Here is a 17,591-nt window from a genome sequence, read left to right as displayed (position 1 = left end):
GATATCGGAGAAATAATTATAGGATATTGTTCACCATCTTTGACATCCTGGAATATAGCCGCGGGAATTCCACGCAATTTTTTTTTCCTTAAGATCTCAAAGAGAGATCTAGGCTTTAGCTGGCCGTTTCTTCGACTTCCGGCAAGAAAATTAATTCTAATGACTGTACATACTCATGTGGAAAATGAATGGCAATGAGTAAATTGATTATTATAAATGATAATTATGCAGATTACAAAAGTAGCCTGGCCTACCTGCTCCTACCACTATTTTTTGTATTATTACTATAAATAATCATGCGTAAATCTCAGTTTCTCCATATCATACAATCTGCAGGAAACATTAGGAGCGATAAAGTATATGATATATGTCTTTTTAACAATTCCAATAGAGAGAGAAAAAGAGAGAGAGATTGTGCAAATAAAACTAGCTATTATATGGAAATAAGGACTAAATTAGTCATCTAAGCTTGTTTTTATGCCGTGCGAAAGAGGCGTTTCCTTCATTAATTCGAGAACAGTGCGTCGTGTACTCTTTACAAAATACGCCTAAAGAACAAAACGCACTTTATCGGAGTTGTTTCAGCCCACCTTGTATGTCACGTTCCAACGATTATTCACGAGCACGTGAACGGCTTATTAAGGCGCTCAACAATCTTCTGCATTCACCATGAGATAATCGCGAAAAAATATACGATTCCGAAACTCATTAAGTTCATTACCAGCACATAAAGCGAACTAGAAACGTTTTAGCATACATTACGGGTGGCTTTTTTCTCACGCTTGACGCATACGTACAATTTACGAGCGACCACGACGCGACCCATAGTATATTCCGTGATCATAAGATTGGATAAACTGTATGGATAAACATGGTTACAGCAGTGGGTTATTACGATTTTTTTCTGACATTGATGTATCATCCACTGAGGCTACCTGTTACAAATCAACGCGGAAATCTAACGTTTCCTTTCACGAGATCAACCTTAAATTTTAATATACAGGGCGTCTCTCTGAGAAACATACCGAATGAACGTGCCGCTTTTGATCAACCTCTCTTCGATGAAGACTCGGCATTTTTTTTATCGCATCTTTTCGATCTACGATTGGATCTCTCTTTATATCTTTGTAACTTTAAGCGATGAAAGCTCATTACTGCGAAATTAATTTAAAAAACGCAATCCTGTAATCTCTTTTCTAAAGAGAAGAAATTTTAATATAATCTACGGTTTCTCATGAAAGCTTACGTGCACAACTAGTACACGCTAGCAGCAGCATAATTTCCGCTTTGATATATTTTTTAAAAACTACTCGATTATTACTTTATTCACTATTGAGGAAAAGATTGTTAATCATATCCATAGATGTTTATTGCGGCAAAATATGGTGACGATAGTACATAATTAATAAAATGACGTTACATTCATTTCGTTATCTTAGTCGTAGGATACAACTTAGGAAGAATATATTGGAAACATATACAGTGTCAGTTCACCGCTAGAAGATCTATACTTGGAATAGATAGGCTATTTCGACATTGGAATTGATGGAGACTTGAGAAGTCGTTTGTCGATATTGAAAATTTCCTACAAGGAAAAAATCAATGTTGCGTAAAGACTCCATGAGATAGTAGATATTATAAAATATGGCAGAGATATGTTTTAACAGATATGTTTTAACTTACGTTTGTCTAATTTTTATTTAAATAATATGAAGTGTGACTGTGTATCATATTTACGATGTCACCAGTTGTTATATCGCCGGGCTTCTCATAATATTATAACAATGTTACTATCTGTCAAGCCTTCTCAAACGTTCAGAAAGCATCGTACGTCACACTAATAGGCTCTCATGAGCCAAAGCCGAAGTCACTCTGAGGACCAATCGATAATCTAGACGAATCTCTATATAGATACGCCTTTATACCACTATGTGTCCGTGCAATTTTCCGTCTCTACGTACGCACCGATTCGCAACCGAAAAAATGTATACAACTAGTTTTTCTCTTTGACGTTATATATTAATTGTATAATCTAAGTTACGCAAACAATTTCTCCAAACAACACAGAGGTCCAAAAAACGTCTCTTTTTATATTAAGTGCTTGTTAACATTTTTAAAAAATCGTTCAAGTAAACCGATACATTATCACGACGTTCTCCGGACGTTTGCATTGTCTGAGTTGATAATTAAACAGACTTAATAATTTAATAATTATTTATCTCTTTGATTCACTCCTTAGGCGGGTTTATGAATAGGATTACAAATTTCGTTATTTAAACAAACGCGCGATGGAGACAGTAATAACATACTATGATATAGCGTATATTGTGCCATTTATTGTTAAAGAATTTCTTCAAGTCTTAGCGAACACTGCGTCATGTAATGGCACCATTTACTTAAAAGTGGCAAAGTTATAAGCATTCTCTTATGACTACAGCTTACGATACAATCACTCTCTCACGTTATGCGTTTCACCAATACAAATTAAATCGTACAAAAGAGAAAATGTTAAAATTATTGTCTTATTAAAAGTATCAATCGTTAAGCAAATTTCGTTAAAAAATTGGTCCAATATTAATACTAATTGTATAATTTCTTGTGACTGTGTCTTTGTTTACAGAATGTGTTTTAAAAATATATTACTAATGTGAATATATGCAATTAAATGCAATTATAACGTTACGTTATATCTGTTTTACGCTGAGTAATAATCGCGCATTTAATAATAACTCTTTTGTATATAATACAACAAGGATATATCAATCGTGTACAGTACGTGAGTCGTGCAAAAAGAAATGTCTGTCAAAAAGAAATATTGAGCAAAAATATATTGCATAATATTGTATAACCACAATTGATTTGCTTGCACAATTATCGCTCAATGTAAAGTAGACATAAAAAAAAACTACGTTACAAAACTTCTTTAAACAAATACGATAAGTATATGTGTAAATATTATATATGTACATATTTTTATATTTATATATATATAATTTTTTCAATATATATATATATATATATATTTCCATAAATTTGTGACATAATATCGAGATTCTAATTACTCGTTTGAAAGTTTTGAACATCATTTATTAAATTTATATCAAAGCATTAAAATCACATATCAAAAATCCTACGATCTGTACATATCATTTTTTGTTTCATATTTCTGTTTCTAATAATTTCCTATACTACTCTCTTTGTTATAACTCTTTGTTGGCTCTAGAATTAACTGCTTGCAAAGTTGAGAAATTCTCTGGCAGAGCCAAAAAGTCAATTATGATTTTTGATTTTAATAATTGTATAAGGCCAAATATATTTAGACTTTCACGTTACATATAATCTCAAGGTCATTCCTTGTAGAATGATACCCTAATAAATTGTTTGATTCTTAACGATTATGTATGCAAAAAAAAAAGAAAAGATCGAATTCTAATATTCTTCTTTTCCATTCATGCTAACGGGCATATGATTCTGCTGAGTTGCACTTCGGATGACTTCAATCCACCTGAAAATGTAATTTATTATTATATTTATTTAATTATACGCACCAAATATACACACAACAATACCAGTAATCGTTTTTAATAGATAAATAATTTGAAAGCAAATGATGTTTCTTACCTTCCAAAAGTGTAGTCGCTTTCTGCTCGGAAGAAATACACATGACTTTTGAATTGCAGCTTGAAGACGAAGTCCTTATTAATACCGTCTTTTTCTGACGGGGTGGACACAGTGTATCCTAATAATGGCAAACTAGCCAATGGGAAGTCATCTTGATGGGACTTGTAGAAAAACAGGCAGAAGTTGGTGAATACCACCCAAAGCTTTTGCCAACCGTTGCTGTTCTTGAATTTCCGCAAAAGAAATCCACTAAGCTGGTTCTAAAACACAGTTTATGTTATGTCGCTAGTTAATTTTTCGAATATCCGAAAAATCTCCACCGGTCATTCTTCTGACAACAGATACTAAGTGACTTAATTTTGTAGTATGCCTTATTCTAATAGTTCGCGCTATGTGACGAAAGTATATCATTAAGTTTGACATACTTGAAACGCACGCAGTTGATCACTGTAACTAATGCTTGTATTACGATGCCAACAAACATGAACCGTGGTGTTGCTACGTTGCGAGGCCTTCGCACCTCCGCAACTAGTCCGATCCACCTCGAGCCCTACACCATCTCCCACCTCGTCAGCCGAGCCTAGAACTTTTAGGAGAGGCAAACGTTTAATTGGATTTCTTATCTTCGCTCGATACGAATTTTCTCACTTTCAGTAGCCACTTACTGCAAGACTTTAAACTTAAATACGGCATCTTCGCGTCCGATGCGTCAATTTGCGCTATAGCCATGTTCAAGTCTTCTATCCACCTCTCTTTCTCTTCTTCGTTGCTCGCTGCAACCGTTAGAGATCTGGAAGAGCGCAAAATTTAATCATTAAAAATATAACACATTATTTTATTAAGATATTAAGGCTCTTGAACTCTTACTGCAGTCGTTTTATTTTATGACGTCAAAAGCGAGAAAACGCAGAATTCTTACACGTTCAAATAAAAAGATATATTTACAAAATGACATTTGTGTGATCGATTCAGCACACTTGTAAAATATTCCGAACATTTCCCTTTTATGTCAACAATCAATAAATAACCGTAAATTTAACATGATATACAATCTTCCTTTTAAATCTATTTTTTCTCATAATTTGGTCACATTTGTTTTACGGCTATTTATTGATTGTTCGAGCAAAAGAAAAATATCTGGAATATTTTACAAATGCGTTGAATCAATAACACAAATTTTGACATATTCCAAGAATTTCGTAAACTGTTATTCATAAAAACCTTATTGATTTATTTTAACACTGATTTCCAGATAAGTATTTGAAAAGTTGACGTTCACACGATACGTTAAGAGATATATAAATGATCGGTTCGTGTTCGTATCGAGACAAAGCTACATACTGACGAGAAAACTTTCATCAGCACATGCTTCAATAAAATCAGTTTAGCGAGTTGACTTCTTTAATAACGCTATGGCCTTTCAACGAGCGTTCAGCATATCTTCTGTCTATCATTATTCTCTGTTTAACCATCCCGTACAAGTCATCGAATTCGACACTCACTGATTTCCTTGTCCGTCGATGATGAATGCAAAATCCGTTCCAGTCTTGTTATCCGCGTCCTGAATTTTCATCCCTTTCAATGGAAGTTGGCCATGCACACGGAAGCATTGCGTTGGTTGTTGAGTACGGAATGTATACAGTAACACGTCTGAGAACTGTGAAAGCAAAGCACAGTATTGATCCAGTTTGCTGTTCTGCGCGTTAACCGGTGGAAAATATTCAGGAAACTCACCAAGAAGAACATACGTTGTTGGAAGCCTTTACGGCTGTACTTCTGCAGGCATCCCTGTCTGATAAATCTTCGGCCCTCTTGCACCAGATTGTCGAAACCAGTAATGTCTCTTTGCATCTCACACAATTGTACCAGATTTTGCTGTTAACGATTGCAAGCAAAAATTAGAAGAGAATTAAATTTGAAACATATACATCTTTGTATTTCTACTATTTTTTTCCAGTACTCTTTCAACAACAATTATTCTAACAACGATTATTCTCACACAATTCTTTAATTTATTTGTTAAATTTTCACAGCGAACATTGCAATAATTCTCTCACCGCTTGATTGATAACCGTCAACCCCTCGAGCAACGTCTCGCCGAGTCTGTCTCTCGCTGCCAGACAATCCTCGAAGTCGGTGTGATCTTTCGGATAATGATCCAATAATCCTGGAAAAGGAACGATTGGAAAAGTTAAGGACTTGACCAGTGGTCGCTGCATATTCAATAACCGACTGCCAATATTCAATAACACTCGGCCCACTCACTGTCGATAATACTGTTGTAATGCAATAATCGTTGCAGGGGTTTCAATAGGAATGAAGTTAATGGCAGGTAACAGTGCTTCTGCGACTCGAAGTCTCGGCAGAGCTGGTCGAAGCGTCGCGACATCCGCGTGGAGTATTCCATCTTCTCTAGTACCGGTATTAGATTCTCCAGGTATTGGTCGTAGAGAGGCAAGACGTTCAGCAGCGTATTGTACAAAAAGTCGCCGATGTTGTGACGGGCATTGCCCTCCCAACGTGCCAGTCTCGCTTCCATTTCCTGGAGACACGGGCCGTGCACGTCGGCGAGCAGCTCGATCAGAGAGACCACGGCGTCCCCTTCTAACTCCGCTTCCCTCGACACTTCTTCCCGGAACCACTGTATACAACCAAATTTTTTTCTTTACTCGATTTTCAGCAATTCCAAATTGAATTTTTTGAATTTTAGTTGAATAGTTATATTACTAGATTAAAGTAAAAAAATTACGTATTAAAAATATATAATTTTGTAATATATTCTGCAGATACCAAAAGAAAATAAATTAGAAGTCGTTACATTTTGTAAGCTTTTTCTTATTTTTTTTACGTACGTACATTTGTGTATGCATATATATATATATATATGTATATATACATATATATATTATATATATATATACATTCATCTTATTTATAATGGACATTCCTGTATATAAATAAATAAATAAAAATGTCTTATATCATAGAATAACATTTTTTGTTTCAAGATTTATTTGAAAAGATTTTCACACTTACCACGTTAATCACGTCCAAGTCTTTTTTGTACGTTCGTTCTGTCATGAGCAGCTCTTTGGCTATGTAGTAGGCCTTGTCGGTTGGCCATCTCTGGACAGAAAAGTAATCAATTTTGACGAGGTGCGCAAGAATGAGCGAAAATCGCTGTGAAACAAACCCATTACAGCAATAGTCTCAAACGGGGCACCCACCCACCTTCGTCTTCCTAACTTCCGTCTCCTCCGCTTCTCCGTTTCGCACCGTGTTCTTCACCGGGCTGAGATCCGGCGAATTTACGACGGCCGCATTGTTCACCTCGACTCCGCCGTTCGTTCGCTTATCCGGGGATTTCTCGGCGGCGTACACAGAATTATTGTTCTCCCGTTGATTAGATATCTCCTGCTTTTCGGCTTCGACATCTGCAAGTAGATGTCAATTAGGCAACCGTACTCGTGAATCGCAGTCTCGCTAAATACCGTGAAAGAAAGGTGTGAAAAAGAAAACTGGAAGACACAAGTGGGTGTGTGTGTGTATGTGTCGATGAGATATCTGAGGAAAAACGTAAGATCTGACTTAGGCACGCATGCTACGGTGCATTTTCTCTCCTTTTTTTCCTTTCCACTCCACTTTGAGTCTCTGCAGTGCCCGGGAAAACAAAGAATGCCGATGACTGGTTCAAAAATGACAAAGGCTTGCGAATAAAAGTCTTGTGAATCGACAGTATCTATAATAAGTGTGTGTTTTGTCTATGACAACGAAATCGGTTCTACTCGGTAAGTTCACATGCACGGAGAGACAATTACTCACGATGTCGGTAACAGATATCATAAAATTTCATAACAAACGTCATCGGGTCGCTGCTCTCCGGCCAACGACTATAATATATCAACGATGTAAATATTAAACTCTTAACATATATAATCTGTCGCAGATCGCTGACGAATCTCTCAAACTATTAGCGTTATAACGGCATTTCAGCGGCAACGTGAGGGAAATGTAGATATCAGAAAGACATCAGAATGCATCTGTGCTGAAATAAAGGCGCGCACAAGCGCGTTTCGCGGCTCGAAAACATCTTGAGCGGGCTAACGTGCAAGTATCGCTTCTAATCCGGTAATGTGTGAACGGGAGGAGTTGATCCTCCCTTGCGGAAAAGCGCGACGAAACAAGGGGCGAAATGAAGGCTGCAAAACAATATATCGGAGGCCAAGCTTATCGTCGTAAAGTAATGAGTAAACCAAAGGTCACAGCCAAACGTATGCGGTGTCATTCCCACGAGAATTCATGCCTGAGCGAGCGCGCTTAATAATCATAAACGGTAAAAGGTGATGAGAAGCAACGACGATAAGGAACCAAGTGAGAAATCAACATCGATTTAATCCACGTAACAATCTACGCTTCATGCGGAGGTAAACAGCACGACGTGACGAGGTCGCGGCGACACTCGTGAAAGGCCGGCGGCAAGTTTCCAGCGGCGAGTTTCCGATTCCTCGGACTCGGCCGCGAAGACGTACAACGTAATAAGAAATGTAAAAAAAAAAATAAGTGTTATATCATACAGCGTGGTAACTAGAAGTAAGCTATTCCGCCCGTTCTCTGCATCGGCTAACGACATAAAAATCACTCGGACACGAGTGCAGGCTCGAACGGCGCATTCGCATGTTCGCGCATTTTGCTGATTTCATCGCGAAAATTCAGTCGCAATTTCTTTTGCGGGAGTTCCGATGCACCTTCAGGAAGTTGTAAGGCTCAGTATTTTCAGTGACGCATCAAGAAGGCCACCGTAATGCAAGTTTCATCGAATTCTTATCAAGCTTATTTCACCTTACAACCTCTTCAAGATCACACGAGACCCTGTCGTGGATTAGAGCGACGAGATGCGCGACAGATTCGCTCCATCCAGATGCAAATGCGACGGAGAGCCCGGACCCGGCCGTAAGCGGGAGAGCTTGTGCTACTTCAGCGGACGAATGATGAGATATAACGACGAAGAGATAAGACATAAAAAATAAACAAAGAAAATCGTAAGATATCCACAGTTAAGATAGGCATTTTAAGGGATTACTCACACATTATATTGTTCATCCGGTCGAGCGACGAATCCGGCATTGCGATNAAAAAAAAAAAGGGGGGGGGGGGAAAAAGAGAGGGATGGCTTCCACATCGCGCGTGTGAAACGTGAGGATGCCGTCGTCGTTCGATGCCGACAGAAATCAATAGATGTAAAACCAGGAAAAGAAACGACGGGGGAGAACACAGCGTGGACCGACGCTTGTGTCGGTCCCGAAAATTAAAATGTCAGTTTAACCGCGCGCGGGGACGGACGATGAGAAGGGGAAATAAAAGCGACGACGAGGAACGAAAAAGAACCAAAAAAAAAGTCGAACGGAGAAGAGAACGGGTAGAAGAGAAGGTAAAAAAAAAAAGAAAAATAGTGAAAAACGAACGAGCGGTGGTCTCGGCCACCCCGAGAGAAACCAAAACAGCGAAATTACTTGACGCAGTTCCGATGTGACTTTGTATATAATTTATTGTTATCATAATTAATGTATCAATAATCAATGTACAATAGATTTTCCCTACGCTTGGAATACCGCTCTCCTCGTCCTTCGAACGCTGTAATTCCCCCACGCTCCTTCCGACCGAGAGAGCTACGAGAGTGCCTCGATTATTACCGTTTCGAACACAATCGATCATCGGCGACTCGACGACGGCGCGCCTCGACGGGGGAATCACCGCGTAAAAACAGATATATTTTCATATATATATATACTTTTTTTATTTATATATATATATATATATATATAGCGTTAACAAGTACGGTATATCGATAAACGATCAAAAAGTGTTACACAAATTACAAACGGGGGAGCGTTACGCCGACACGACGGACACTCGACGTACTGCTATATGGTGTATCCTGCTCTAACAACTATCCTGTCCACCGCCATTCGTTCCGACTGTTGTTGAATCGAGCTTTCTAATGATTCCTTTACGCAGCTACATGTACGCGCACGCATATAAGTATATGCATGCATATGCGTGTGTGCGTGTGTGCGTATATGGGGTGTCCCGCCGACAAGCCGGTCGCCCTTTCGACCGCAGATGAAGCAAAAGATGAAAGAACGGGAAGAACGTCGATCGTCCACGATCTCGAAGCTCCGACAGGTCCGTGAGGTCACTTAGAATAATTGAAGGATTTTCCTCGAAGTTTCAAGGTCGCATCCGGAATACCGAAGAACGTACAACAAAACTTTGCGTCTAGACGAATTAATTAATCAACGTACTGATTTTACCTCTGTAAAAGAGCTTAAGTTGACCGGACTCGACTGCCGTGATATCGACATGATAAAAACGAACAACGTTACGAGTAAAGAACCCTCGTCGAATCGTCGTTAAAAAAAAAAGATCGCTTTTATTTATTTCCTTTTCTGAATTATTGGAGAGCTTACGGCTGAAAGGGCGGCCGACAGCGACGGGGCATTCTGTATACGGACATCGATATATCTCGAACGCTCAAAAATCGAAGCAAGTCAGTTGACACGCGAGTAACGTCGTCTTTGCAGACCGGAAACGGAAGATGAGCGAGCTCGAAGTTTATGTTGGATAACGATATAACGCGTAATCAACGTCGATGATTTTCTCAAGGACCCTTCTCTTATTGCACGTGGGCAAGCCATTGGAAGAGACAAAGTGAAGACTTTTCAAAGTCGTTTCAACACGTAAACCGCGGATGCGCACAAAAGAAATGTCTTTTTTTTTTTCATCGTGTCTCGATTCCACACACACATTAGCACGAGATCCCGTAAGAAATAAATTTCCATATGCGCCGACGTTGAGATGAAGTTATCTCGCGTATTCTCGCGATCAATTCTTCAATGTCGGGCATACTCGAGTGCGAATTGAAACAATCAGCGAGATGTAGCGAAAACTAGAAGACGAAAAACATCCTCAACGAAAGCGACACAACATGCGCGATATGAAGTAACATTTCGCAATCTCGGGATGGAATATTCTTGTATAAACATTATTATTAAAATCGACAGTCTCTCTTGTAAGAACGTTTGACACTGACAGATTAAAAAATGTAGGAACGCAATTCTCAAGCTGTGACTTGCGACAGCGTAGAAAACAATGGTTTAGTATAAGTGTCAATCTTTTCTTTTACTTTTCGTTTAAACTATACAGCCGAGTACCATTTGGACACGTTGACAAATATTTTTCAACAAATATCCGAATCAGAGTAGAAAGTTCTGTTAAAAAGAGCAGTTAATAAGTACCTTATTTGTAAATACCGCTTGAAAATCACGGCTGGCCAAATTTGGTTTTTATATTAAAAAATATGTGGAAATCTTTACCACACTGATGCGTGTCGTTAAATTGGAGAATTATTGAGTGCATCTATTATCGACATGCAATAGGATTCTTTCGAAAAGAATTCTGTCGTCTCGATTACACCGCATTGACAATGAATCCATTTATAAAATATTTGGCACTATATCTCGTTAAAAAATGTCGCTACGCGTGTTTCTATTCTTCCCGGAAGTAAAGAACTTATGAGTGATTTATAATGGAATCCCGGATTTCTCTCGCCACGAGGAACAAAGAGTTCATCTTTTTTTTTTTTGCGTGGCGCTAGGAAGTACATCTGAACGATACAAGAGAACACATTAGAGAGAGATAGAGACTTGATAATATATTTAGGATTCATAGAATGTATCAAGTTGCATCAAAAGAGTTTTCTTCTTTTCCACAGTGGTTGTTAAAATTTCCGTCTTTCTACGAACGGTCGATACAAAGTGCTAGATATAAAATATGAATATTGATCACTGTTTCACATAAATAGATGGTACAATTGGCCTTCTATGGATTAACGCGATTTTGTAAACGATCAGTGCCAAGAAAATGCGAAGTCCCTCGTTCATTTTCGTCTACACACACGTTACAAATGGTCAAGAACTTGTTAGGCAAAATTTAACTTCTTCCTCCCTTTTTGTTTCACGGGTCTTTCAAACTTCGACGAACTACGATTATATGCTTCGGACGATATCTCCGAAAATCAGTGAAAATCTGTCGCCAAAACAGTCCATTCTTCGAGTGTTCGTATACTGGCGACCCAATTCGCCCTTGATTATGGAAGAATTGAGATTACAGGTAGGTATCGATGCAACCATATTTTTAATGCACTTTTTTTCAGAGCACTCAAAAAACTAAATCAATCAGTTTAATTCATTTAAGCTTTTCTCGATTCTTCGATGAATTTTCGTTCCAATTTTGAACGAAATAAAATAAACTACTGTTGTGTCTATTGATGCCTTCAATCAGAAAAGATCTGACCGAGCACGAGTTATCAACCCTCTATCGCATGACTTCTTATTAGCGTTGATATATCTTGAAAAAAAAGTGATCGTGAGTTTCCGTCGCGAATTACGTTTCCATCAAGAATATATTGGTTCGCCCACAATTCGTTACTAAGAGAAACCGCGTGAAACTGACGGGATCGCCCTGAAAGGGCGCGACGTGAGATACGACAGAGGGTTAACTGTTTATAAAATGGGTCCGCTGCAAGTTGTTCCGCGATTGACTACTACTCGATATATAACAGTCGTGCGGCTGTCACGCTTGGGTTATATTTATATATTGATCCCCTGAACCACTATCGAGTTACGATGCTGGGAAGCACGAAAGATGGTTCTTTAGAATTCACGGTGAAAAACGAAGAGGGGACACGGGACAATATCCATCAGTTATGAACTTCTATCGCTCACCCCAGGCATCAGGCATTATTGCTGAATTCATGAACATTTGTTATAGCGAACTATATGGTAACCTAAATTGTCGGGGGAATTCATAGCGGAAAGGAGGTCTCAGCCCTTCAAACGCGTCGGAGAATATCCGAACAATCTCGGTGTATCGCCACCATCGCGACAGAAATGCCGTCGATGCGTGTGTACCTTTTTTTTTGGATTTCTCGAGAGTTGCAAACTTCTCCCTGAGATGGCGAAGTATGCCGGAAAATTATTTTTTTTCTTTATCACGGTGCAGATTATCCGAATTGTTCGTGTCCGCCCTGACGCCGCTCGAGCGTCAAACCTCATTTTCCCCTACTATTGAAGGGAGTGAAGTCCGGATAAATTGGGTGAAGAGAAGAGGACGTAGAGTAGCCGAGGATAATCTCTTACGGTGTCCATACACATACACTGTAAAGATACTGTGATGAAAAATTACACTTGAGTGAGCGTGTGAACGTGAATCGAGAGAATGGACTTGACACAATTGAGATCGGGGGGTTGACGTGACGAGACATCGTGACAGGTGGCAAAAATACGTTCGTGATTCGTGACAGGGGCGCTACGTAATGGTTCCAAAAGGTTCCTAAGTTATCAATTGACGTATGTGTCAGTGTACGTGTGTGTGTATGCGCGTACGTGGCTGTGTCATGTATGCTTGTTTCGCGTTTTATATACGATCTCATACAGCACAAATGATCAAAAGACATTCCTGGAGATGTTCAGATATCTCTAGGACATCTTTTGAATTTTTTTGCTATATAGAGCGGTGTGTGAGTGTGAATACGATGCGGGAACGTTCAGTACCACGCTGCAACTAGAGATGTGAGTTTGATCGATCGCGTTTGTTAGCCGGAAAGTAACGCGACGAAACGCGAGAAACTTGCGAGACGGTAACTACTCGTCGTCTAACGTCCCGCCGGATTATCTTTCATCACAGCTCGACGTAAGGCAGTAGGCGAACGCTCGCGATTTTCACGTGGCCGGTATCTATCGCGCGAACATGCCGCTAATAGTCCACGAGTCATCGCACTTCGACGGCGATTGCGTCTCTTTTTCAGCCTCCCGACACACCGGCGATCGACTCTTTCACGATCTTCACGAAGCTATGTTTTTCCTAGACGTGCGTGCCATCGGAAACAAGCGTGATCATTTCGTTCGACTGATGCAATTCCGTTCTGCATTACGCTCGTGGGCAAAATTCACATCTCTACGCACGCTCTGGGCAGGGAGGCAGGAGAGATTGAACAATAGACTATATAAATATAGCACAGACTAACATGACTAACGCAAGAAGGGGGTAACGTACTTGAGGTTGCTTGAGACTACTTGAGAGAGAGAGAGAGAGAGAGAGAGAGAAAGAGAGAAATAATTCTGGAAAATGAGAGTACGCAAGTTCTTCGGATGCAAGTTCGAATGTACATCCGAGAAACTTCGTGCCATTTTAGACTCCGCACTCCAATCGAGAGCTGCGCTCGACTGCCCGACGACTGCAGAAAGTTCCGCTCCGACAATTGGCACGGTTGCCTTTAATTATCGTATCACCGATACCGACAACGAATAATTTGTATAATTTCGCTCCATTTGACGGAATTCACGCTTCGATAAATGCAAATTTCCCAGCGTTAAATACCCCGGCGATAATATTACACGCGTCGATACGAAACGCAAATCAGTCAAATTGAAATCGGCGACCCCTGCCGCAAATAGAAAAGTCGCAGAAAGACGCGCAACTCCTCGCACAATTAATTGCTTTTTGATTAACTCGACTTTCAGCTAGGCGTCAGATATTATATCATAATATCGTCCACAGACTCCTCCGCTGATACAACTCTGACCGCGTATATGTGCAATCGGCATTAATCTGTACACGACAGTTATATGTGTATTTGATTCAGAAAAATTACGGACTTTCACCGACACGTCAAATAACGTTAACGCTTCTAGAGAGAATCTAATTGCAGCAATCTAAAAGTGCGGTGCGAGTGTACTGAGAACGTGAGAACATCGTGGACATTTTGTGCATACATGAAAGAAAAGAAAACAACATGCTAATAGAGAAAGAGAGAAAGAGAGAGAGAGAGAGACGAAGGAGCCGGATAACGAAAATAGTTCAACCAGCACAAAAAAGAAAACGGAGTTGCGAGAGGCGTGAAGGCGCTCGCATGTAGCGAATGCGCCAGTTCGCACAAACTCTCGCAAAGTGTAACACAGGAAGAAGGCGAAATCTCAGCGGCCTACTCTAGCCGCTCTTTTTTTGCGAACACGAGGAGAGGTGTGTGTATATGTACGTGCGATATATAGCACACACTCGATATGTCAATGATATTAGTCAATGGTATTCGTAGAATTATCACACCTCGTAAGTTGCTAGACACTGACGTCGAAGTGTTTCCACGAGATATTTCTGCTTTCTCGTGTTATGCCATATTATTCCAGCGACTAGAAGCGATATACACAATCGGATCTTATATTTAAAATCGCCTTGAGTCCATTTTGAGGTCCTGTACGGATAATTTCACACGAAGCATCTTAAGATGAACTTAAGACGATCTTCTATTTAAGATCGTCTGAAGATGATCCTCAGAGATACTGTACGGCTCATTTTACTAGATAAGGAACATCTGAAAATGAACTTAAGACTATCTCAAATGTAAAATCTGACTATGAATACCGACCTATATGCTCGGTCCACAATTTCTGGCGTTCGAGCGTACCTCAGAGCCGAACCTCGTGCGTTTCTTCGAATTTCGAGAAATCACGGGTTGGACAGCGGTACGGGGCGCTCGATCGTCCGCATCGATGACAATTGCAGATTTCATCGAATCAATGGGATCTAGTCTTCCATCAGCAACGACACATTCTCCGTTCTTATTTTGACAACCACACGTCCGAGAGGCGAACGGTTTGTCGGCACAATTTTGAGCCCCGAAACACGAAGATCCCATTTATTCGAGGACGATTATAGGCTCGACTTCTCCTAAATAACAGAATTCTTACAGAGGTATTCTCACTTGCAACACCGTTTGCGTACGCAAATGTTCATGGCTTCCTACCTCCCCCATCCCTCCCCCCGTGAAGGCCGCAAACAATTTCGCAAAGAAGCAGGGCACGAAAGAAATCAAGCGCGATCGCAAGAAACGCAACAACTCTCGGCGACGATCAAAGAAGATAAGAGATAAAGAACGGAGGCTGGTGATTTAAATCGTCTCTCTTTCAGCGGTTCGTTTACGGTTTCCCTTCGTTTTACTGCGCGCGAGCTTCATTGGCGTGTAGCGTGGTACTTTCTTAGCCTGATCAGTGTGCGGTATATTGAGCGTCCCGCTCAACGTGGGTACAGCGGTAAGAATCGATTGGTCAGGGTGCGTGGTGTTGCGTGAACCATTACGTTACGCACCTGGTTCACACGGTAAGCCATGTGCCAGGCCGGCGAGTTCACGTATCCGTTCGTGTAGGTCCAGCGGTTGTAATCACCACCTGTCGAAAAGCATATGTAAAGTACACCGGGCATATATATGCATATATGTAACGCGGTCTTCTCTGTCGCGCGAAAGGCCTGTCACTCCGCTCGCTCAATGTGATTTAGGGGACCTATAACACTCTCTCTCTTACCAGCGCCAACGTGAAGAGAACCATCGAGAATTCGGTGGTTCGCTTCAGCCGGGTTTCGGTACCGAGAAGCTATCGTGTGCCGAGACACTCGCAGGGAGAATCTCGCCGCGAAAGACGAGGAAGGTGGACCGGGGAAATTTCTTTTTCTCGTTCGAGAGGGAGAAAGCAGTTCTCACACGGAAAAAAAATTAGTCTTGTATCAATGATAGGCATTCTCGTGTATAAACAAGAATGTTATAATCTTCTTAGAAGATTCTTAGTTTTCATTTGATTGAATTTGTATCGATACAAATATTATTTGCACTCAATTCAAGATTGGAAATCTTTCAGGGATATTATAATATTTTTGCTTACATGTGAGAATATTTATCATTGATTTAAGATTCTTCTTATGCACGCTCGCATTCGCAATTGCACTCGTTAACGCCGCGTATCGCAGCAGCGATACAACGCGCTCTCAGACCGATAATCACAGTCGGATCTTACATTTAAAACCGTCCTGCGTTCATTCTTCAGAAGCTTAGTAGCCAATAAAACGACCCGTGCAGTATCTGAAGATGAACTTGAGACGATCTTAGATATGAAATTTGACTATGAATACCGACCTTATAGTGCTTTTAATCCTTCCGCGTGCGTGATCTGTCCCCTGTGTATGTGCGGTTTACGCGCTACTCCAGGTATGACGGAGTCGAATATGCGTACCGAGGGATACACTGGGCTACGCTTATACTGGAGTTATTGCGTATAGGAGTTCATGATGACGTGCGAAGGTGCGACGCGTACACTCAGAGAAATGACTTAGTAATAGCGGCTAAATCTCATTGCTAGCTCGAACTTTGCTGTCAATGCTAAGAGTTATTATCGAGGTGAAATGCATTCGCTGCGAGGTTTATTGTACACTTTAATTTAAATGTTAACTGCCATAAATCTGCTCATATTAGTAAAAAAATTTTTCAATTTTTTAAATCTAAATTGTATTAAATATATTATTACAATTGTATTATTCTAAATTGTATCAATCGTTTAAAAACATTTTCTACGCGTGAAAAATTATTTTTATCAAGAGTCAGAGTTTCAACCAATAACTTTTACTCAAACCACTCTGTACGGTGCTTAAGCGTGTTTTTCAGATACGATACTCGTATTAAATCGAGTGAATGGCTAAATTTCACGCAAAATCAATGTACTCTAACACCTTAAGGACAGCTTCTACTCAAAAAAAGAGGCAATAAGTTTCTAGCCGGGAATATAAATATGATTTTAATACTATTGTGCAATCTAGCTAATATTTTTCGCTGTAGCGTCTAAATTCAAACAGTTAATATAAATTTATTTGCGGTGGCAAACGACATTTAGCTATCCCTAGCTATCTCAAAGACACATTTTGGCTGCCTCAGCTATATTCCAGCTCCTGCGGTTAATTCTTTCTCTGAGTGTAACAATGACTACCCATGTAGAATACACTGGAAAAAATGGTCTTGCAGTCATTAAGCGAAAATTATCTAGATATGAGAAATGAGGTAAAATGGATAAACGACTGGGCTGTCTTCCGGC

At 40.0% G+C, this 17,591-nt stretch overlaps 2 protein-coding genes across 2 annotated transcripts in view; both read right to left on the bottom strand.

The window, feature by feature from the left end:
* Positions 1-1,351: 1,351 nt before the first annotated feature.
* On the bottom strand, positions 1,352-7,062 carry LOC106752096 (FERM, RhoGEF and pleckstrin domain-containing protein 1-like; the record flags this gene model as incomplete). The annotated part of the gene is made up of 10 exons (XM_014633510.1): positions 1,352-3,505; positions 3,622-3,881; positions 4,047-4,207; positions 4,287-4,411; positions 5,124-5,278; positions 5,356-5,496; positions 5,679-5,788; positions 5,887-6,262; positions 6,658-6,747; positions 6,853-7,062. Coding segments are annotated over 10 exons (1,704 nt in total), but the record flags the coding sequence as incomplete, so codon positions are not given.
* Positions 6,969-17,591, bottom strand: part of LOC106752112 — a 33,366-nt gene continuing 22,743 nt past the window's right edge. The window contains exon 12 of the mRNA XM_014633550.1: positions 6,969-7,055. The gene's annotated coding sequence lies outside the window, so the exon portion shown is untranslated. The remainder of the gene's footprint in view (positions 7,056-17,591) is intronic.

Source organism: Dinoponera quadriceps, unplaced genomic scaffold (assembly GCF_001313825.1).
Source record: "Dinoponera quadriceps isolate SergipeBrazil2010 unplaced genomic scaffold, ASM131382v1 scaffold365, whole genome shotgun sequence".
Taxonomy (NCBI): domain Eukaryota; kingdom Metazoa; phylum Arthropoda; class Insecta; order Hymenoptera; family Formicidae; genus Dinoponera; species Dinoponera quadriceps.
Note: the sequence above shows the minus strand (reverse complement) of the source record. Positions and strands in the feature narration are given on the sequence as shown.